The 22970-nt window shown below is 45.0% G+C and overlaps 1 protein-coding gene across 6 annotated transcripts in view; it reads left to right on the forward strand.

Annotated features, from left to right (window-relative positions):
- The window catches only part of LOC129820741 (phospholipid-transporting ATPase IH-like), an 83601-nt gene extending 64467 nt beyond the window's left edge, over positions 1 to 19134 (forward strand). The window contains exons 19-32 of one of the 6 annotated variants that reach the window (XR_008754233.1): positions 3954 to 4187; positions 5826 to 6003; positions 6124 to 6226; positions 6420 to 6565; positions 6796 to 6855; positions 6953 to 7080; positions 7508 to 7643; positions 8505 to 8528; positions 14998 to 15063; positions 15260 to 15363; positions 15466 to 15631; positions 16600 to 16706; positions 16843 to 17922; positions 18664 to 19134. Coding sequence is in view for 1 of the 6 variants with exons in the window: in XM_055877659.1 (XP_055733634.1) it covers positions 3954 to 4187; positions 5826 to 6003; positions 6124 to 6226; positions 6420 to 6565; positions 6796 to 6855; positions 6953 to 7080; positions 7508 to 7643; positions 8505 to 8528; positions 14998 to 15063; positions 15260 to 15363; positions 15466 to 15631; positions 16600 to 16677 (1423 nt within the window). In the remaining 5 variants the exon portion in view is untranslated. The remainder of the gene's footprint in view (positions 1 to 3953; positions 4188 to 5825; positions 6004 to 6123; positions 6227 to 6419; positions 6566 to 6795; positions 6856 to 6952; positions 7081 to 7507; positions 7644 to 8504; positions 8529 to 14997; positions 15064 to 15259; positions 15364 to 15465; positions 15632 to 16599; positions 16707 to 16842; positions 17923 to 18663) is intronic. The other 5 variants (XR_008754235.1, XR_008754236.1, XR_008754234.1 and 2 more) reach the window with 5 other exon arrangements.
- Positions 19135 to 22970: the final 3836 nt, after the last annotated feature.

Below are 22970 nucleotides of genomic sequence, written 5' to 3' on the forward strand. Positions count from 1 at the left end.
GCCTGTAATCGAACCCACAAATGCTGATGCTCTATATACTCAACTAGTCTAAAGAAGGCCAGTTTTATTGCTTCTTTAATCAGAACAACAGTTTTCAGCTGTGCTAACATAATTGCAAAATGGTTTTCTACTGATCAATTAGCCTTTCAAAATGATAAACTTGGATTAGCTAACAAAACGTGCCATTGGAACACAGGAGTGATGGTTGCTGATAATCGGCCTCTGTACACTTATGTATATTTTCCATTAAAAATCTGCCGTTTCCAGCTACAATAGTCATTTACAAGAATAACAATGTCTACACTGTATTTCTGATCAATTTGATGTTATTTTAATGGACAAAAAATTTGCTTTTCTTTAAAAAACAAGGACATTTCTAAGTGACCCCAAACTTTTGAACGGGGATGTGTATATACAGTATAAGAGAAAGGGAGAAAGAGGGAGACCCATTTTTATTGTTTATTTCACTTTTGTTTATTATATATTTCACTTGCTTTGGCAATGTTAACATATGTTTCCCATGCCAATAAAGCCCTTTAATTTAATTTAATTTAATTGAGTGAGTGAGTGTGACTGTGTGGCCTGAAAGAAGCAGGGGAGTGGAGTTAGAAAGGGAGCAGGGAAAGAAGAAGAGGAAGAGACTAGGAGAGAGCAGGGAGTGAAGAAGAGGGAGAGACTAGGAAAGAGCAGGGAGTGAAGAAGAGGGAGAGACTAGGAAAGAGCAGGGAGTGAAGAAGTGGGAGAGACTAGGAAAGAGCAGGGAAAGAAGAGGAAGAGACTAGGAGAGAGCAGGGAAAGAAGAGGAAGAGACTAGGAGAGAGCAGGGAAAGAAGAGGAAGAGACTAGGAGAGAGCAGGGAAAGAAGAAGAGGGAGAGTCTAGGAGAGAGCAGGGAAAGAAGAGGAAGAGACTAGGAGAGAGCAGGGAAAGAAGAAGAGGGAGAGTCTAGGAGAGAGCAGGGAAAGAAGAGGGAGAGACTAGGAGAGAGCAGGGAAAGAAGAGGAAGAGACTAGGAGAGAGCAGGGAAAGAAGAGGAAGAGACTAGGAGAGAGCAGGGAACGAAGAAGAGGGAGAGACTAGGAGAGAGCAGGGAACGAAGAAGAGGGAGAGACTAGGAGAGAGCAGGGAAAGAAGAAGAGGGAGAGTCTAGGAGAGAGCAGGGAAAGAAGAGGAAGAGACTAGGAGAGAGCAGGGAACGAAGAGGGAGAGACTAGGAGAGAGCAGGGAAAGAAGAAGAGGGAGAGACTAGGAGAGAGCAGGGAAAGAAGAAGAGGGAGAGACTAGGAGAGAGCAGGGAAAGAAGAGGAAGAGACTAGGAGAGAGCAGGGAAAGAAGAAGAGGGAGAGACTAAGAGAGAGCAGGGAAAGAAGATGAGGGAGAGACTAAGAGAGAGATGTGTGAGAGATTCACTATCATGTAGTTCCTGATTGATGACAGCTTGATTTCCTAATGGACTAGCCTTCTAGTGTATGGTACACGTTGACCTAGCCATGTACAGTCGTGGACAAAAGTTTTGAGAATGACAAATATTAATTTTCACAAAGTCTGCTGCATCAGTTTGTATGATGGCAATTTGCATATACTCCAGAATGTTATGAAGAGTTATCAGATGAATTGCAATTAATTGCAAAGTCCCTCTTTGCCATGCAAATCAACTGAATCCCCCCAAAAACATTTCCACTGCATTTCAGCCCTGCCACAAAAGGACCAGCTGACATCATGTCAGTGATTCTCTCGTTAACACAGGTGTGCGTGTTGATGAGGACAAGGCTGGAGATCACTCTGTCATGCTGATTGAGTTCGAATAACAGACTGGAAGCTTCAAAGGAAGGGTGGTGCTTGGAATCGTTGTTCTTCCTCTGTTAACCATGGTTACCTGCAAGGAAACACGTGCCATCATCATTGCTTTGCACAAAAAGTGCTTCACAGGCAAGGATATTGCTGCCAGTAAGATTACACCTAAATCAACCATTTATCGGATCATCAAGAACTTCAAGGAGAGCGGTTCAATTGTTGTGAAGAAGGCTTCAGGGTGCCCAAGAAAGTCCAGCAAGCGCCAGGACCGTCTCCTAAAGTTGATTCAGCTGTGGGATCGGGGCACCACCAGTACAGAGCTTGCTCAGGAATGGCAGTAGGCAGGTGTGAGTGCATCTCCACGCACAGTGAGGCAAAAACTTTTGGAGGATGGCCTGGTGTCAAGAAGGGCAGCAAAGAAGCCACTTTTCTCCAGGAAAAACATCAGGGACAGAGTGATATTCTTTAAAAGGTACAGGGATTGGACTGCTGAGGACTGGGGTAAAGTCATTTTCTCTGATGAATCCCCTTTCCGATTGTTTGGGGCATCAGGAAAAAAGCTTGTCTGGAGAAGACAAGGTTAGCGCTGTGTCATGCCAACAGTAAAGCATCCTGAGGCCATTCATGTGTGGGGTTGCTTCTCAGCCAAGGGAGTGGGCTCACTCACAATTTTGCCTAAGAACACAGCCATGAATAAAGAATGGTACCAACACATCCTCCAAGAGCAACTTCTCCCAACCATCCAGGAACAGTTTGGTGATGAACAATGCCTTTTCCAGCATGATGGAGCACCTTGCCATAAGGCTAAAGTAATAACTAAGTGGCTCGGGGAACAAAACATCGATATTTTGGATCCATGGCCAGGAAAGTCCCCAGACCTTAATCCCATTGAGAACTTGGGGTCAATCCTCAAGAGGTGGGTGGAAAAACAAAAACCCACAAAATCTGACAAACTCCAAGCATTGATTATGCAAGGATGGGCTGCCATCAGTCATGATGTGGCCCAGAAGTTAATTGACAGCATGCCAGGGTAGATTGCAGAGGTCTTGAAAAAGAAGGGTCAACACTGCAAATATTGACTCTTTGCATCAACTTCATGCAATTGTCAATAAAAGCCTTTGACACGTATGAAATGCTTCTAATTATACTTCAGTATTACATAGTAACATCTGACAAAAATATCTAAAGACACTGAAGCAGCAAACTTTGTGGAAATTAATATTTGTGTCATTCTCAAAACTTTTGGCCACGGCTGTATACTGTAGATTAGTCATCAATACTTAGACTGAGTGATTGATCAGTGTGTTAACCCATTGGCTACTGGCCAAGGATACTTATTGACTACAGTAGTTATCAAGGACCACAACGGAAAAACTAACTCCTGCCTTGATTGATTTTACAACCCTTTATGGTGTAGAATAAATGTACTGTTTTAATCAGGATTTTTAATCAGAGGTTATCTTTACATTATATTTGAATCAAATCAATATAAAATCAATAGGTTGTTGATCAGTGCTGTGATCATTGATACATTCTTTGAAAGGACCATAGTGATGCTTAATGCTATTAACCTATTGGCTGCTGTGTTGGCTGCTGTATTGACCGCTGTATTGGCTGCTGTATTGACTGCTGTATTGACTGCTGTGTTGACTGCTATGCTGACTGCTGTATTGACTGCTGTGTTGACTTCTGTGTTGACTGCTGTATTGGCTGCTGTGCTGACTTCTGTATTGACTGCTGTGCTGACTGTTGTGTTGACTGTTGTGTTGACTGCTGTGTTGACCTCTGTGTTGACTGCTGTATTGGCTGCTGTGCTGACTGCTGTATTGGCTGCTGTGCTGACTGCTGTATTGACTGATGTGCTGACTGCTGTGTTGACTGCTGTGTTGACTGCTGTGTTGGCTGCTGTGTTGACTGCTGTGCTGACTGCTGTATTGGCTGCTGTGCTGACTGCTGACTGCTGTGCTGACTGCTGTATTGACTGCTGTATTGACTGCTGTATTGACTGCTGTGTTGACTGCTGTGTTGACTGCTGTGTTGACTGCTGTGCTGACTGCTGTGCTGACTGCTGTGCTGACTGCTGTGCTGACTGCTGTGTTGACTGCTGTGCTGACTGCTGTGCTGACTGCTGTGTTGACTGCTGTGTTGACTGCTGTGCAGGCTCCAGGAGAAGGCAGCAGACACCATCGAGTCTCTCCACAAGGCTGGGATGAAGGTGTGGGTCCTGACTGGGGACAAGATGGAGACGGCGGCTGCTACATGTTATGCTAGCAAGCTGTTCCGCCGCTCCACCCAAATATTGGAGCTGACCAAGAAACGCACCGAGGAACAGAGTCTACATGATGTTCTGTTTGACCTGAGCAGAACCGTACTGAGACAGCGCTCCCTGTCGGGGTACGCTGCACACTCACACACACACACCAATGTATCCTGTGTTTTGCGAGCGCACACTGTGTGACCAGTACAAGTCAAATGACCAGTACAAGTCAAATGTTTGGACACACTTACTCGTTCAAGGGTTTTTCTTTATTTTGACTATTTTCTACATTGTAGAATAATAGTGAAGACACCAAAAATATGAAATAACACACATGGAATCATGTAGTAACCAAAAAAGTGTTAAAGAAATCAAATATGTGAGATTCTTCAAAGTAGCCTTGATGACAGCTTTGCACACTCTTGGCATTCTCTCAACCAGTTTCATGAGGTAGTCACCTGGAATGCATGTCAATTAACAGGTGTGCCTTGTTAAAAGTTCATTTGTGGAATTTCTTTCCTTAATGCATTTGTGCCAATCAGTTGTGTTGTGACTAGGTAGGGGTGGTATACAGAAGATAGCCCTATTTGGTAAAAGACCAAGTCCATATTATGGCAAAAACAGCTCCAATAAGCAAAGAGAAATGACAGTCCATCATTACTTTAAGACATGAATGTCAGTCAATCCGTAGTTTTTAAGTGCAGTCTCAAAAACCATCAAGCGCTATGATGAAACTGGCTCTCATGAGGACAGCCACAGGAAAGGAAGACCCAGAGTTACCTCTGCTGCAGAGGATACGTTCATTAGAGTTACCAGCCTCAGAAATTGCAGCCCAAATAATGCTTCACAGAGTTCAAGTAACAGACACATCTCAACATCAACTGTTCAGAGGAGACTGCGTAAATCAGGCCAAACCACTACTAAAGGACACAAATAAGAAGAAGAGACTTGCTTGGGCCAAGAAACACGAACAATGGACATGAGACTGGTGGAAATCTGTCCTTTGGTCTGATAAGTCCAAACTTGAGATGTTTGGTTCCAACCGCTGTCTTTGTGAGACGCAAAGTAGGTGAACTGATGATCTCTGCATGTGTGGTTCACATCGTGAAGCATGTAGGAGGAGGGGTGATGGTGTAAGGGTGCTTTGCTGGTGACACTGTCAGTGATTTAATTCGAATTCAAGGCACACTTAACCAGCATGGCTACCACAGCATTCTGCAGCGATAAGCCATCCCATCTGGTTTGGGCTTAGTGGGACTATCAGTTGTTTTTCAACAGGACAATGACCCAACACACCTCCAGGCTGTGTAAGGGCTGTTTGACCAAGGAGAGTGATGGAGTGCTGCATCACATGACCTGGCCTCCACAATCACCCGACCTCAACCCAATTGAGATGGTTTGGGATGAGTTGGACCGCAGAGTGAAGGAAAAGCAGCCAACCAGTGCTCAGCATATGTGGGAACTCCTTCAAGACTGTTGAAAAAGCATTCCAGGTGAAGCTGGTTGAGTGAGTGCAAAGCTGTCATCAAGGCAAAGGGTGGCTACTTTGAAGAATCTAAAATCTAAAATATATACTTTTTTTGGTTTCTACATGATTCCATATGCGCTATTTCATAGTTTTGATGTCTTGACTATTATTCTACAATGTAGAAAATTGTAAAAATAAAAACCCTTGAATGAGTAGGTGTGTCCAAACTGTTGACTGCTACTGTGTATGTACAGTATTCATGCATCTCTGTTTGTTAACATCTGTATATCTGTGTGTTTTTCCCCAGGCTGTCTGTAGACTGTCAGGACTATGGTCTGATCATCGATGGGGCCACCCTGTCTGCGGTGCTGAAGCCCAGTCCAGAGAGCTCTGGCTCTGGGAACTACAGAGAGATCTTCCTGGAGATCTGTAGGAACTGCAGCGCCGTTCTCTGCTGCCGCATGGCGCCCCTACAGAAAGCACAGGTGGGTGTGATCTCACTTCCTGTCTCACATGGGAATCCAGGGAGAGATGGTGTTTGGATGAATGGACGGTCAGTCAGTCAAAGTGTTTCATGAGTTGTGGTATGACTGTTGTCTGTCCAGATTGTGAAGCTGATCAAGGCATCTAAGGAGCACCCCATCACTCTGGCCATCGGAGACGGAGCCAACGACGTCAGCATGATCCTCGAGGCACACGTGGGCATCGGTAAGCTCATCTCTACACTGATTGGCAAGCCCCATGTGTTTGTACTCTGATTGGTGGGAACCATCAGCTAGCACTCATCTTTCTTCTTTGATTGGTGGGGGGCTTTGGCTCCAAGATATCTCATTGGTGTATGTTTGTTTTCTATCTATAATTATTAATCCATCAATCAACCAATCCCTCCCTCTCTCTTAAGGCATCATGGGTAAGGAGGGTCGCCAGGCAGCGAGGAACAGCGACTATGCCATCCCAAAGTTCAAACACCTGAAGAAGATGCTGCTAGTTCACGGCCACTTCTACTACATCCGCATCGCTGAGCTGGTGCAGTACTTCTTCTATAAGGTGGGCTTTACTACTGACACTAATACTGAGCATTTACTGAGATCACGTTGCAATTCTTTAGTAATGAATTACACAACTTGGGGGCTCGACACCACCCCAGTCTGGTAGCTGGCCCAGGACAGCACAAATCTCCAGGCTCTACGCTGCAAGTAGCTGAGTCAGTATAGACTGATGAACAATGTTTAGTCCTTACTTTCTCACTTTGCTTCTGCCCCTCTCTCTCTCTCCAGAATGTGTGCTTCATCTTCCCTCAGTTCCTCTATCAGTTCTTCTGTGGATTCTCTCAGCAGGTTGGTGCTCAGAATCACCCCAAATGACCTCATGGTTGCCTGTTTGGTCATGTGTAGTCTGTATATTACTGACTGTGCTCTGTGTGTCCCCGTAAAGCCCCTGTACGACACAGCCTACCTGACGCTGTACAACATCAGCTTCACCTCCCTGCCCATCCTCCTCTACAGCCTCATAGAGAAACACATCAGCATAGAGACACTGAAGAGAGACCCCACTCTGTACAGGTCAGAGGAACATCCCACCCAAATGAACACTTATTTGAAAGTCAATGTAATTCACAGGTTTTGTTTTGTTTAACAATTTTACTTTGATCTCCCTCCCTCCCCCTCGCTCTCTCTCCCTCCATTCTCTCTCTCTCCCCCATTCCCCCTCTCTCTTCTCTCTCTCTCTCTCTCCCCCCATTCTCTTCTCTCTCGATCTCTCGATCTCTCTCTCTGATCTCTCGATCTCTCTCGATCTCTCTCTCTGATCTCTCGATCTCTCTCGATCTCTCTATCTCTCTCTCTCTACCCCTCCTCTCACAATCTCTCTCGCTCTCCCTCTCGCTTCCCTCCCCCCTTTCTTTCTCCCTCTCTCCCCCCTCTCACCCCTACCCCTCTCTTTCTCCCTCTCGCTCCCTCTCTCTATGCCTCCTCTCTCACCTTTTCCCAGGGACATAACTAAGAACTCTCTCCTGCGCTGGCCCGTGTTCCTGTACTGGACATGCCTGGGCTTATTCGACGCCTGTATCTTCTTTTTTGGTGCCTACTTCCTGTTCGACAACACCACCTTCACTAGCAACGGACAGGTGAGCCCCAGCAACCACCTCCACGGACAACTGTCAAGGACCAGTTGACAAGTTGCCCCCAACTACAGATCTAGGATCAGATGACCAACACCAAGTCATAAGCATTGACCATTAGCTTGATTCAACAACACCCTGTTTGGCTCTAGTCAGAAGAGGTGCACTGTGTGTAGGTCAAAGGATTCCATTTGAGAGTCACCATAGTGATGGTTCCTAGAACACCCATCTCCACGTGATTGTCCCATAACACCAGAGTAAGACAATGTGGTCAGGTTCTGGTTATCTATGGGTAAGTTATGGTCAGGTTGTGGTTTAGTTGTGTTCAGGGTCTCAGTGGTCCTCTTTAGCTTGGCAACCATCAGGATTCCATTCATATGGACAACGCTATAGCATCTTTCTCTGCACTGTTGATTTATGTCATATTAACTGTTGCCTGTTTTTTCTCTTTAAGTTGAAACACCCTGGAATTAATTTATTCTATGTCCTGATTATTTTCTCTCTTCTTCCTCCTCTCTGCTTCTTCTTCTTCTCTTCTTCCTCCTCTCTGCTTCTTCTTCTTCTCTTCTTCCTCCTCTCTGCTTCTTCTTCTTCTCTTCTTCCTCCTCTCTGCTTCTTCTTCTTCTCTTCTTCCTCCTCTCTGCTTCTTCTTCTTCTCTTCTTCCTCCTCTCTGCTTCTTCTTCTTCTCTTCTTCCTCCTCTCTGCTTCTTCTTCTTCTCTTCTTCCTCCTCTCTGCTTCTTCTTCTTCTCTTCTTCCTCTTCTCTGCTTCTTCTTCTTCTCTTCTTCCTCCTCTCTGCTTCTTCTTCTTCTCTTCTTCCTCCTCTGCTGTTTCTCTCTTTATTTTGCTTTTCTTCCTGTTCCTCAGCTTATGACCACCAACACACAGATGGTAAGCCTCTCTCTCTCTCTGTCTGTCTCTCTCTGTGTCTGTCTCTGTCTATCATGTGCTTTTAACTTCTGTTCATTTTTAGTTATGAGTTTAGCTTTGAGTTTTACCATTTCATCCCAAAACATTGATCCATCCATCCTCCCTCCGCTGTGTAGTTAGGTACCACATCTAGGGCCTCTCTACCCAGCCCAACACCTGACGTCAGCAGGTCCACTCTACTAATATACATACACTAGTCTCTCCCCCACATCCTTATGTGTTGTCCTGGTAGTAGACTTAAAATAACCTGTGTGTGTGTGTGTGTGTGTGTGTGTGTGTGTGTGTGTGTGTGTGTGTGTGTGTGTGTGTGTGTGTGTGTGTGTGTGTGTGTGTGTGTGTGTGTGTGTGTGTGTGTGTAGTACATAGACAATACATTTTGTGAAAAAAGCGGTCTCTCTGCTGTTTTAATAACATGGATTCATTCTAGCTGCACTGTCTTGGAGGGTTTCTCACCCTAACTATGTTTCTGTATTTGTAGAGAGATGTATTTCTAGCATTTCAAAACAAAGTTTATTTGTCACGTGCGCCGAATACAACAGGTGTACCTTACAGTGAAATGCTTACTTACAGGCTCTAACTAATAGTGCAAAAAGGGTGTTAGGTGAACAATAGGTAAGTAAAGAAATAAAACAACAGTAAAAAGACAGCCTATATACAGTAGCGAGGCTATAAAAGTAGCGAAGCTACATACAGACACCGGTTAGTGGGTGGCGGGACACAATGCAGATAGCCAGGTTAGCCAATGTCCGGGAGCACTGGTTGGTCGGCCCAATTGAGGTAGTATGTAGATGAATGTAGAGTTAAAGTGACTATGCATATATAATAAACAGAGAGTAGCAGCAGCGTAAAAGAGGGTTTGGGGGGGCACACAATGCAAATAGTCTGGGTAACCATTTGGTTACCTGTTCAGGAGTCTTATGGCTTGGGGGTAAAAACTGTTGAGAAGCCTTTTTGTCCTAGACTTGGCACTCCGGTACCCCTTGCCATGCGGTAGTAGAGAGAACAGTCTATGATTGGGGTGGCTGGGGTCTTTGACAATTTTTAGGGCCTTCCTCTGACACCGCCTGGTATAGAGGTCCTGGATGGCAGGCAGCTTAAACCCAGTGATGTACTGGGTCACACGCACTACCCTCTGTAGTGCATTGCGGTCAGAGGCCAAGCAATTGCCGTACCAGGCAGTGATGCAACCAGTCAGGATGCTCTCGATGATGCAGCTGTAGAACCTTTTGAGGATTTCAGGACCCATGCCAAATCTTTTTAGTTTCCTGAGGGGGAATAGGCTGTGTCGTGCCTCTTCACGACTGTCTTGGTGTGTTTGGACCATGATAGTTTGTTGTTGATGTGGACACCAAGGAACTTGAAGCTCTCAACCTGCTCCACTACAGCCCCGTCGATGAGAATGGGGGTGTGCTCGGTCCTCCTTTTCCTGTAGTCCACAATCATCTCCTTAGTCTTAGTTACGTTGAGGGATAGGTTGTTATTCTGGCACCACCCAGCCAGGTCTCTGACCTCCTCCCTATAGGCTGTCTTGTTGTTGTCGGTGATCAGGCCTACCACTGTTGGGTCGTCAGCAAACTTAATGATGGTGTTTGAGTCGTGCTTGGCCATGCAGCCGTGGGTGAACAGGGAGTACAGGAGGGGACTAAGCACGCACCCCTGTGGAGCTACAGTGTTGAGGATCAACGTGGCAGATTTGTTGCTACCTAGCCTCACCACCTGGGGGCGACCCATCAGGAAGTCCAGGATCCAGTTGTGGAGGGAGGTGTTTAGTCCCAGGATCCTTAGCTTAGTGATGAGCTTTGAGGGTAATATGGTGAATGCTGAGCTGTAGTCAATGAATAGCATTCAAACATAAGCATTCATTTTGTCCAGGTGGGAAAAGGCAGTGTGGAGTGCAATAGAGATTGCATCATTTGTGGATCTGTTTGGGCGGTATGCAAATTGGAGTGGGTCTAGGGTTTCTGGGATAATGGTGTTGATGTGAGCCATTACCAACCTTTTAAAGCACTTCATGGCTACGGACGTGAGTGCTATGGGTCTGTAGTCATTTAGGCAGGTTGCCTTTGTGTTCTTGGGCGCAGGGACTATGGTGGTCTGCTTGAAACAAGTTGGTATTACAGACTCAATCAGGGACATGTTGAAAATGTCAGTGAAGACACCTGCGAGTTGGTCAGCACATGCACGGAGCACACGTCCTGGTAATCAGTCTGGCCCCGCAGCCTTGTGTATTTTGACCTGTTTAAACATCTTACTCACGTCGGTTACGGAGAGTGTGATCACACAGTCGTCCGGAACAGCTGATGCTCTCATGCATGCCTCAGTGTTGCTTGCTTCGACGCGAGCATAGAAGGGATTTAGCTCGTCTGGTAGGCTCGTGTCACTGGGTAGCTCGCGGCTGGGTTTCCCTTTGTAGTCTATATTAGTTTGCAAGCCCTGTCACATAAGACGAGCGTCGGAGCCGGTGTAGTATGATTCAATCTTAGCCCTGTATTGACGCTTTGCCTGTTTGATGGTTCGTCGCAGGGCATAGCAGGATTTCTTTTAAGCTTCCGGGTTTTAGTCCCACACCTCGAAAGCGGCAGCTCTACCCTTTAGCTCAGTGCGGATGTTGCCTGTAATCCATGGCTTCTGGTTGGGGTACGTACATACAGTCACTGTGGGGACGAAGTCCTCGATGCACTTATTGATAAAGCCAGTGACTGATGTGATGTACTCCTCAATGTCATCGGAAGAATCACGGAACATGTTCCAGTCTGTGATAGAAAAACAGTCCTGTAGTTTAGCACCTGCTTCATCTGACCACTTTTTTATTGACTCAGTCACTGGTGATTCCTGCTTTAATTTTTGCTTGTAAGCAGGAATCCGGAGGATAGAGTTGTGGTCGGATTTGCCAAATGGAGGGCGAGAGAGCTTTGTACGCGTCTGTGTGTGGAGTAAAGGTGGTATAGAATTGTTTTCCCTCTGGTTGCACATTTAACATGTTGATAGAAATTAGGTAGAACTGATTTAAGTTTCCCTGCATTAAAGTCTCCGGCCACTAGGAGTGCCGCCTCTGGGTGAGTGGTTTCCTGTTTGCTTATTTCCTTATACAGCTGACTGAGTGCGGCCTTAGTGCCAGCATCCGCCTGTGGTGGTAAATAAACAGCCACGAAAAGTATAGCTGAAAACTCTCTAGGCATTTGTAGAGAGGTGTATTTCTAGTATAGAGAGATGTATTTCTAGTGTAGAGAGGTGCATTTCTAGTATAGAGAGATGTATTTCTAGTGTAGAGAGATGTATTTCTAGTATAGAGAGATGTATTTCTAGTGTAGAGAGATGTATTTCTAGTATAGAGAGATGTATTTCTAGTGTAGAGAGATGTATCTCTAGTGTAGAGAGATGTATTTCTAGTATAGAGAGATGTATTTCTAGTATAGAGAGATGTATTTCTAGTGTAGAGAGATGTATTTCTAGTGTAGAGAGATGTAATTTCTAGTGTAGAGAGATGTAATTTCTAGTGTAGAGAGATGTATTTCTAGTGTAGAGAGATGTATTTCTAGTGTAGAGAGATGTATTTCTAGTGTAGAGAGATGTATTTCTAGTGTAGAGAGATGTATTTCTAGTGTAGAGAGAGATGTATTTCTAGTGTAGAGAGAGATGTATTTCTAGTGCAGAGAGAGATGTATTTCTAGTGCAGAGAGAGGTGTATTTCTAGTGTAGGGAGCGGTGCATTTCTAGTGTAGAGAGCGATGCATTTCTAGTGTAGAGAGCGATGCATTTCTAGTGTATAGAGCGATGCATTTCTAGTGTATAGAGCGATGCATTTCTAGTGTATAGAGCGATGTATTTCTAGTGTAGAGAGCGATGTATTTCTAGTGTAGAGAGCGATGTATTTTTAGTGTACATGTGTTGATTAGGCCAGGGTGTGAATTGAGAGATGGCTGATGTTAGAGGAGGAGGGGTAGTCAGGGATGAGAACATGGAGGTTCCAACTGCCTTCCACTATCCTCCTTCTACCCCCCGCTCTCCATCTCTCACTCTACCTCTCCCTTCATATTTCTCTCTTGCTCTCCATCTCTCACTCTAACTCTCCCTTCATATTTCTCTCTTGCTCTCCATCTCTCACTCTACCTCTCCCTTCATATTTCTCTCTTGCTCTCCATCTCTCTCCCTGTCTCTTTCTCCTCCTCCTCCTCTTCCATCTGTTCCTTCCTGATGGCAGTTTTTTGTCATCTGTGAGTAGAGAACACATCCTCAAAGAGCACGAGATCCATTTGGCATCTGAGAGAGAGAAAGCGCGGGAGATGGCTAATGAAAAAATGCAGAGTAGATTTGCTCTATTTTTTACTCTAAATGTATATATGTATATATTTATATATTTGGCATCCTGCTTTTGCTCTCAAGTTTCAAGGTTATTTACCATAATTAGCTTAATATGAGACCTACATGAATGGGATGCCATACATCAGTAAAAGACCAGGTGAAATACAGGTGAAATGGACGTAGCTTGTTGCAGCATCAAACACTATGGGGTTTAGGATTGTAATCAGTGATGTAGTGGTACAGAATATATGGGCATCAAACACTATAGGGTTTAGGATTGTAATCAGTGATGTAGTGGTACAGAATATATGGGCATCAAACACTATAGGGTTTAGGATTGTAATCAGTGATGTAGTGGTAAAGAATATATGGGTAAAAGCTGATCACCGTTCATGGTAAGTGAAGTAATGTTACCTATTCTTAAATGCATTTAGCCACAAAAGGTGGGTAGACGCTCGCGAAAAATGTAAAAGATGTGTGAACGGCATTTCCGTGCGTTTAGAATCAACTACAACACAGGTTTAAATGAAGTAATCACAGTGCTCTGTGCTCATATCGCTGTGAATAGTTCCAACTGATATTTATACAAGTCAATGGTTTCAACAGATGATCAATGATGGTGTTGACCCCTTGACTTTTTCCACATTTGGTTATGTTACAGCCTTATTCTAAAATGTATTAAATTACCCCTACACACAATACCCCACAATGACAAAGAAATACTTTTTTTTGTAATTTTTAGCAAATGTATTAAAAATAAAAACGGAAATATCACATTTACATAAGTATTCAGACCCTTTACTCAATACTTTCTTGAAGCACTTTTGGCAGCAATTACAGCCTCGAGTCTTCTTGGGTATGATGCCTCAAATTTTGCACAAGCTCTGTCAGGTTGGATGGGGAGCGTCGCTGCACAGCTATTGTCAGGTCTCTCCAGAGATGTTCGGTCGGGTTCAAGTCTGGGCTTTGGCTGGGCCACTCATGGACATTCAGAGACTTGTCCCGAAGCCACTCCTGCGTTGTCTTGGCTGTGTGCTTAGCGTTGTTGTCCTGTTAGACTGGGGCGAAGGGTCACATTCCGAGGTCCTGAGCGCTCTGGAGAAGTTTTTCATCAAGGATCTCTTTGTACTTTGCTCAGTTCATCTTTCCCTCGATCCTGACTAGTCTCCCAGTCCCTGCTGCTGAAAAACATCCCCACAGCATGATGCTGCCACCACCATGCTTCACCGTAGGGATGGTGCCAGGTTTCCTCCAGACGTGACGCTTGGCATTCAGGACAAAGAGTTCAATCTTGGTTTCATCAGACCAGAGAATCTTGTTTGAGTCCTGTGTGAGTCCTTTATGTGCCTTTTGGCAAACTCCAAGTGGGCTGTCATGTGCCTTTTACTGAGGAGAGTCTTCCGTCTGGCCACTCTACCATAAAGTCCTGATTGCTGGAGTGCTGCAGAAATGGTTGTCCTTCTGGAAGGTTCTCCCATCTCCACAGAGGAACTCTGGAGCTCTGTGATCATCGGTTTCATGGTCACCTCCCTGACCAAGGCCCTTCTCCCCCAATTTTTCAGTTTGCCACTGTGTTCTTAGGGACCTTCAATGCTGCATAAATGTTTTGGTACCCTTCCCCAGATCTGTGCCTTGACACATTCCTGTCTCGGAGCTCTACAGACAATTCCTTCGACCTCATGGTTTGGTTTTTGCTCTGACATGCACTGTCAACTGTGGGACCTTATATAGACAGGTGTGCCTTTCCAAATCATGTCCAATCAATTGAATTTACCACAATTGGACTCCAATCAAGTTGTAGAAACATCTTAAGGATGATCAATGGAAACAGGATCCACCTGAGCTCAATTTCGAGTCTCATAGCAAAGGGTCTGAATACTTATGTAAATAAAGTATTTCAGTTTTTAATTTTGCAAACAGTTCTAAAAAACAGTTTTTGCTCTGTCATGGGGTATTGTGAGGGGAAAATGTATACAATACATTTTAGAATGAGGCTGTAAGATGAGGCTGTAACACAAAATGTGGAAAAAGTCAAGGGGTCTGAATACTTTCCGAATGCGTATAAAGGATGGATGAAATGTGTGCCTGGTGAGATGTGGCTGACTTCCTGCTCTCTGTTCTCCTCTAGATGTTTGGGAACTGGACTTTCGGGACTCTCGTCTTTACTGTGCTGGTGTTCACGGTCACGCTGAAGGTGTGTGTGTGTGTGTTTACACCGTGTGAAGGAGTAAGAGACTGAGTGAATCTGATAATAGTGGATTGAAGAATCTCTTTGCATGTATATGTCTGTGAGATAATTGATTGACTGTCTCATCATTTGTTAGAGCTGTAAGCCCTGGAGGCGTTACTATGGACTGATTGATAACGTGTGTGTGTCCTGTGTGTTGCAGCTTGCCTTGGACACACACCACTGGACCTGGATCAACCACTTTGTCATCTGGGGCTCCCTGCTTTTCTATGTCATCTTCTCTCTGCTCTGGGGAGGCATCATCTGGTACGCCTCTCATTCTTACAACTGACTGGTTCTTATTCTGTACATTATTCATTTCCCTTAAACATAGATATAGAATAACTAGATCCTCTCCTCTCCCTCCAGGCCTTTCCTGAACTACCAGAGGATGTACTATGTGTTCATGCAGATGTTGTCCAGCGGTCCAGCTTGGCTCAGCATCATCCTGCTCATTATGGTCAGCCTGCTGCCTGATGTGGTCAAGAAGGTCCTCTGCAGAACACTGTGGCCCACCGCCACTCATCTTGCACAGGTAGGACCGCAACTTGACCACAGCTCAGGAAATACGACTGCACCAGTTAATTGAAGAGTTATTTGATTGCGGCCCTCAATATGTACAGTAGATAGTATGTAGACCTAAATGTATAATCGCATCAAAAATACCTTCTCTACTGACCAAAAGTATCCAGGTGTAGCTGCCTCTCACATGCCAGACGACCCAGTACTAAAACTCCTAAAACACGTGTCAATCTCAAGGCCGGATATAATCCAATTTAAATGCGGCCCTCCAGTCTGGTGAAGACTAAATGCGGCCCTCCAGTCTGGTGAAGAGTAAATGCGGCCCTCCAGTCTGGTGAAGACTAAATGCGGCCCTCCAGTCTGGTGAAGACTAAATGCGGCCCTCCAGTCTGGTAAAGACTAAATGCGTCCCTCCAGTCTGGTGAAGACTAAATGCGGCCCTCCAGTCTGGTGAAGACTAAATGCGGCCCGCTGGGAAATTTAGTTTGACACCCATGTCCTAAAAGATTGACCCTGTGTTAACCCACACTGTAAAAACTCCTGTCGACCTCCTTTCATCTGATATTACTACTTCCTGTCACTGCTTAGCTGAATTTCCTGCTTCCTGTGATTCAAGTGCTGAATTCCAAATAGACCCTTAGCCAGCCCTTAGCACTCCTGTAGATCTGACACCGTTGCATAGGTGTGAGCAACATAGTGAAGATTACACCCAGCCTCTCAGAAGGCAAGATGAAGGATATCATATTGCTTATACCTATCCAATGCTTTGTAGATGTACATTTGGGAAACGGATCTGTAGCTAAATCTAACGGATTTCTTTCCTCTTCCCCTCTCTCTCTGCTCTGCTTCCTAATTCAACCCACCACCGTCCCCCTTTCCCTTTCTATCTCTCTCCTCTCCCCACCGCTCTCTCTGTCTCCCTCCTCCACTCCTCTTCCTGTAACCTCCGCCCTCTGACCCCGTTACCTGGGGCAACGACAGTCCAATCGCCCGTGCCTTACCGTGGAGCCGTCCACCATCTTCGTGCTTTCTCAGTCCGATAGCAGATTGAGTTTCTGATTGGCCGAGAGACTGCAGAGGAGGAGGAGGTGACTTTTTAAACACTTTATGTGCATGGTGGCATGTGCCAATGTCAAAATTACATCAGTGGTCCACCTTCATTCAGTTAAATCAGTGTTTCAACATTAACTCCCAACTTTCAAACATCAATCACAATCACTGTAGTGTTCCCATCCAGGTCTCTCACCATCCAGGTCTCTCACCATCCAGGTCTCTCACCATCCAGGGCTCTCACCATCCAGGGCTCTCACTATCCAGGTCTCTCACCATCCAGGGCTCTCACCATCCAGGGCTCTCACCATCCAGGTCTCTCACCATCCAGGGCTCTCACCATCCAGGGCTCTCACCATCCAGGTCTCTCACCATCCAGGGCTCTCACCATCCAGGTCTCTCACTATCCAGGGCTCTCACCATCCAGGGCTCTCACCATCCAGGGCTCTCACCATCCAGGGCTCTCACCATCCAGGGCTCTCACCATCCAGGGCTCTCACCATCCAGGTCTCTCACCATCCAGGTCTCTCACCATCCAGGTCTCTCACCATCCAGGTCTCTCACCATCCAGGGCTCTCACCACCCAGGGCTTCCATTTCAAACAATTCAACTCAATTACCAGACAATACTATCATTCACACTGCTATATATGCTACTGCTGACCATGCTACAGCTGATAACAGGTTGTACTAATTTTGATCCTTCTGTTAGCATCCTGCTAGCCTAACAATCTCACCCAGTACCATACAGCATCTCTTCTATTCATGTTCCTCTATGGATGCTGTTCAAATGTATCTACTGGAAATTGATGTATAAAATGTACATGAATGTGTTATTCCATCCAAATGCTAACTTGGACTGATGTTTTGTTTTCTACACTGGAGTAATCCTCAGCAGGACACTGGGAAGTTGAAGGGCTATCATTGCATGCCACATACAGTTTGTTACAGTTCAATGGTTCACCGCATGGCTTCTATTTAGAACCTCCTGGTTCCTGACCCCTGCTCACCCTACTGTTTGCCCACAGAGGGTGAAGGCTGATGGGGAGTGTGTCCTCTGCCCCGGACGCCAGTCCTGTTGGAGGTGGAGGCAGTGAGAGAGACATGCTTTGCCCTGCTAGGACCTGTGAGAGGGACAGAGGAGGTGGAGGGGTGCAAGCTACCAGGACCTATGACTCCATGATGTCACACAACCCTAACTACCTGCTCAGCCAGCCCCTAGACCATTCCCCAACAGAGAACTAGGGTTGCTACGGTAACTGAACGCCAATGGCCACAGAATATGTCAAGAGTGGCAATGCTGCTAATATGGCTGCCTGCTGCACTGGTTCTGGAGGGGTGCTGATAGTTGGGGGGCATTTTATTTCCTGCTAGGGGGTGATGCTAGGTGCTCTACTGTGCTGAGAGGCTTGCTCACTTGGGACGAATCACAATTGTGGAATGCAACGCATGGGGCTGTCTGGGTGGTTTGATTGTCATGATTTTCTTCGGGTGGTTTGTCTGGAGGGTCAGGGTGACTTGCTTGGGTTGGTACTCTATTGTAAACTCTCTTGGGGTGCAACAGAGGCATTTTCTGGCTATCATTCTGTCCTGCTGAGAGCTGCTGTAAGGTGGATGAGCTCTGTCTTAATTTTGGATCACTCTCATACTGTCCATTCCAACACGGGGGTCAGAGTCAATGATATCACTGCAATTTTGTACAAATAAATACATTTGGAATCTTAAACATGAAGATTTAACACACAGGGAAAACAATGGCATTGATTATTATTCTGTACACTGAATTGAATAAAAGATCAGGCAACATTAGTGGCCATTTGGATGAGGAACACTGACCTCTGGTGTTAGAAGATGATACAGCATGTGTGTGAACGTTTCATTTTCATTGCATGCTGATCATCTGAATGTGAGTTCAACCTGAAACAGACTAGGGTATTTTCAGTGATTTAAACACTCCCTCTGTTTTTCTCCGTTGTCTCCTTCCCTCCTTTTCCAGGACGTTGACAAGCTGTTGCAGGCCAGTGTAGCAGAGTTGACCCCCGTGCTCTCATGCCCTTCTGGCCCTTCCTCCAAACGGAAGAGCACTGACTCCTCCCACCTCCACATCAGGGTTCCGAAGCCCCTCCCACTCCACAGGTCTGAGTCCTTCCCCCACAAACTACTATTGGCCCACTGGAATGATGGGGGCTGGACAGACCGCTGGCTTTGCCTACTACGCACCGGGGCCAGAGACCTTTGTGTGACACACCCTCACACACACAAACACACACACAGGCTAATGTGTGAACACACACAAAACGATGTGCTCACAAAACGATGTGCACACACACTAGAGACCAATGTGATCTAAACCTACAGCTTAGGATGTGGAAGGATTTGTATTCCACTAATAAACAATGCAAACACACACACACATATGAAAAATAATTCACACATCCTGAAAAACATTAAACATCTTCAAACAATTCACCATGTGTATTGTTAGCCATTCAGATACACCCCTCCCCCAATCTGCCTCCCACTGGTCCTGTCCATTCCATTTCAGTCTGATCCTGATCCCAGTCCAGTCCACACCTCTACTCTGTTCTGCTACTCTATTCTCCATCTAAAAATACTTGAATCCAACGTTGACACCAGTGGTGTTAAACACTGAACACAAGGAGGTGTTCTGTATTTGAATGTGGGTCCCTTCTCCACGAAGGAATTGTGTTGTGTATGAAACGGACCGCCCTTTTCTGGTTCTATTTTATTCACTGTCTCTGTCTTCTTTTTTTCTTTTTTTTCTCTGTCTCTCAAATATACTCCTTTTGTTGAAATAACGGGAGTTGCTTCGCAAAATGTTCTGGGGAGAAAGATATCTGTTATTCACTGCACGTGTGTGTGTGTGTGTGCGTGTGCGTGCTTATATATTGTTGAAGTTGGTAGGTTACATACACTTAGGTTGGAGTCATTAAAACTCGTTTTTCAACCACTCCACAAATTTCTTGTTAACAATCTATAGTTTTGGCAAGTCAGTTAGGACATCTACTTTGTGCATGACACAAGTCATTTTTTCCAACAATTGTTTACAGACAGATTATTTCACTTATAATTCACTGTATCACAATTCCAGTGGGTCGGAAGTTTACATACACTAAATTGACTGTGCATTTAAACAGCTTGGAAAATTCCAGAAAATGATGTCATGGCTTTAGAAGCTTCTGATAGAATAATTGACATAATTTGAGTCAATTGGAGGTGTGCCTGTGGATGTATTTCAAGGCCTAACTTCAAACTCAGTGTCTCTTTGCTTGACATCATGGGAAAATCAAAAGAAATCATCCAAGACAAAAAAAATTGTATACCTCCACAAGTCTGGTTCATCCTTGGGAGCAATTTCCAAACGCCTGAAGGTACCACGTTCATCTGTACAAACAATAGCATGCAAGTATGAACACCATGGGACCACGCAGCCGTCATACCGCTCAGGAAGGAGACACGTTCTGTCTCCTAGAGATGAACGTACTTTGGTGCGAAAAGTGCAAATCAGTCCCAGAACAACAGTAAAGAACCTTGTGAAGATGCTGGAGGAAACATGTACAAAAGTATCTATATCCACAGTAAAACGAGTCCTATATCGACATACCCTGAAAGGCCGTTCAGCAAAGAAGAAGCCACTGCTCCAAAACTGCCAGAAATAAAAGTCAGACTACAGTTTGCAACTGCACATTTTTATTTTTTCAGGTAAGTTGACTGAGAACATGTTCTCATTTGCAGCAACGACCTGGGGAATAGTTACAGGGGAGAGGAGGGGGATGAATGAGCCAATTGTAAACTGGGGATTATTAGGTGACCATGATGGTTTGAGGGCCAGATTGGGAATTTAGCCAGGACACCGGGGTTAACACCCCTACTCTTACGATAAGTGCCATGGGATCTTTAATGACCTCAGAGAGTCAGGACACCCGTTTAACGTCCCATCCGAAAGACGGCACCCTACTCAGGGCAGTGTCCCCAATCACTGCCCTGGGGCATTGGGATATTTTTTAGACCAGAGGAAAGAGTGCCTCCTACTGGCCCTCCAACACCACTTCCAGCAGCATCTGGTCTCCCATCCAGGGACTGACCAGGACCAACCCTGCTTAGCTTCAGAAGCAAGCCAGCAGTGGTATGCAGGGTGGTATGCTGCTGGCTTGGGGACATGGGGACAAAGATTGTACTTTTTGGAGAAATGTTCTCTGGTCTGATGAAACAAAAATAGAACTGTTTACCATAATGACCATCGTTATGTTTGGAGGAAAAAGGGGAACGCTTGCAAGCCGAAGAACACCATTCCAACCGTGAAGCACGGGGGTGGCAGCATCATGTTGTGGGGGTGCTTAGCTGCAGGAGGGACTGGTGCACTTCACAAAATTGATGGCATCATGAGGCAGGAAAATTATGTGGATATATTGAAGCAGCATCTCAAGACATCAGTCAGGAAGTTAAAGCTTGGCCGCAAATGGGTCTTCCAAATGGACAATATCCCCAATCATGTTTCCAAAGTTGTGGCAAAATGGCTTAAGGACAACAAAGTCAAGCTATTGGAGTGGCCATCACAAAGCCCTGACCTCAATCCCATAGAACATTTCTGGGCAGAACTGAAAAAGCGTGTGCGAGCAAGGAGGCCTACAAACCTGACTCAGTTACACCAGCTCTGTCAGGAGGAATGGGCCAAAATTCACCCAACTTATTGTGGGAAGCTTGTGGAAGGCTACCTGAAACGTTTGACCCAAGTTAAACAATTTAAAGGCAATGCTACCAAATACTAATTGAGTGTATGTAAACTTCTGACCCACTGGGAATGTGATGAAAGCTGAAATAAATCATTCTCTCTACTATTATTCTGCCATTACACATTCTTAAAATAAAGTGGTGATCCTAACTGACCTAAGACAGGGAATTTTTACTAGGATTAAATGTCAGGAATTGTGAAAAACAGAGTTTAAATGTATTTGGCTAAGGTGTAGGTAAACTTCCGACTTCAACTAAATATACAATGTGGCCATACACCGTAACAGCACTCTGTTTGGGTCAGGCCTATGGGTCAGACCAATATCTATGCCCTGTACACAGACTGATAGGGTTTCTTCATGGATGTTTTAATAGCTCATTATTCAGTGTTGCTTGCATTATGCTATGTTGTCTAAAGACTGTGTGTGTTCTGTTATGCTAAGGTTCTTGTCCGTACTCTACAATGGTATATCTTTATCGCACCAGGTTATGGCTTTTCATATCTGTTCGATTATGAACTGAGGTATTTTATGTGGTATATATTATGAATGCAGGTTGTTTACCATGTATGGATGTAACTTAAACTAATGGAGAAATGTATTTTGGGGGGGGGGGGGCAGTGTTAGGGGTTTGGGAAATACATTGTAAAAAATGAATGCAAAGACTTGAATCAAACAGCGCAGTCACAATCAAATCCATCTTTCTAGAATGTCATATAAATGATATGATTGGTTCGCCACATGTTCTATGTAAATGATATGATTGGTTCGCCACATGCTCTATGTAAATGATTGTAGACGGTGTTGAATTCATCTATTTCTAACATGTAAAAGTCTGAGGTGAAACATCTGCCTTTGTCCAAAGCTCATCTGTGGTGATAGTGACATCTGTGGTGATAGTGACATCTGTGGTGTTAGTGAGAGACTCTGGAAGTCATTGGATTCATAAGCATATTTGTATGTTCATTGGTCTGCTGAGTGCTGACACATACAACAAATGTCTCTGTACAGTAGAAACGGTGTCTCGTGTTGTCTCTGCAACAGGGCACAACTCTGTCCTTTTGGGGGTTTTAAAAGTTCAGTGTTCAGGTTTTATGTTTGTTTATGACTAGATCCATTTGGTTGAGCTTACTGACATGGATTCTAAGGGGTTATCATGAATGTCATATATCAAACCAATGGAGGCTGCTGAGGGGAGGATGGCTCATAATAATGGCTGGGATTGAGTGGAAGGAATGGTACCATACATATGGAACAAAAATGTGCTTTATACTATTCCATTTACTTCGTTGGGGACATTATTATGAGCCATCCTCCCCTCAGCAGCCTCCATTGTATCAGACCCACTGTAAAGAGGACTTCATGATGATTCGACACAGTAACACAAACAGTGAAAGCTCTCCCCATAAGCAGCAGTCTGAATTTGTCCCAGCTACACTGTATTTAGGCCAGCCTTTTGTAACGACAAAAACATCAGACAATGAATGCATGACTTCCAACGGACATGACATAGGCTGCGTTTACACAGACAGCCCAATTCTGATCATTTTTC

The sequence above is a fragment of the Salvelinus fontinalis genome, chromosome 23, assembly GCF_029448725.1.
Source record: "Salvelinus fontinalis isolate EN_2023a chromosome 23, ASM2944872v1, whole genome shotgun sequence".
NCBI lineage: Eukaryota > Metazoa > Chordata > Actinopteri > Salmoniformes > Salmonidae > Salvelinus > Salvelinus fontinalis.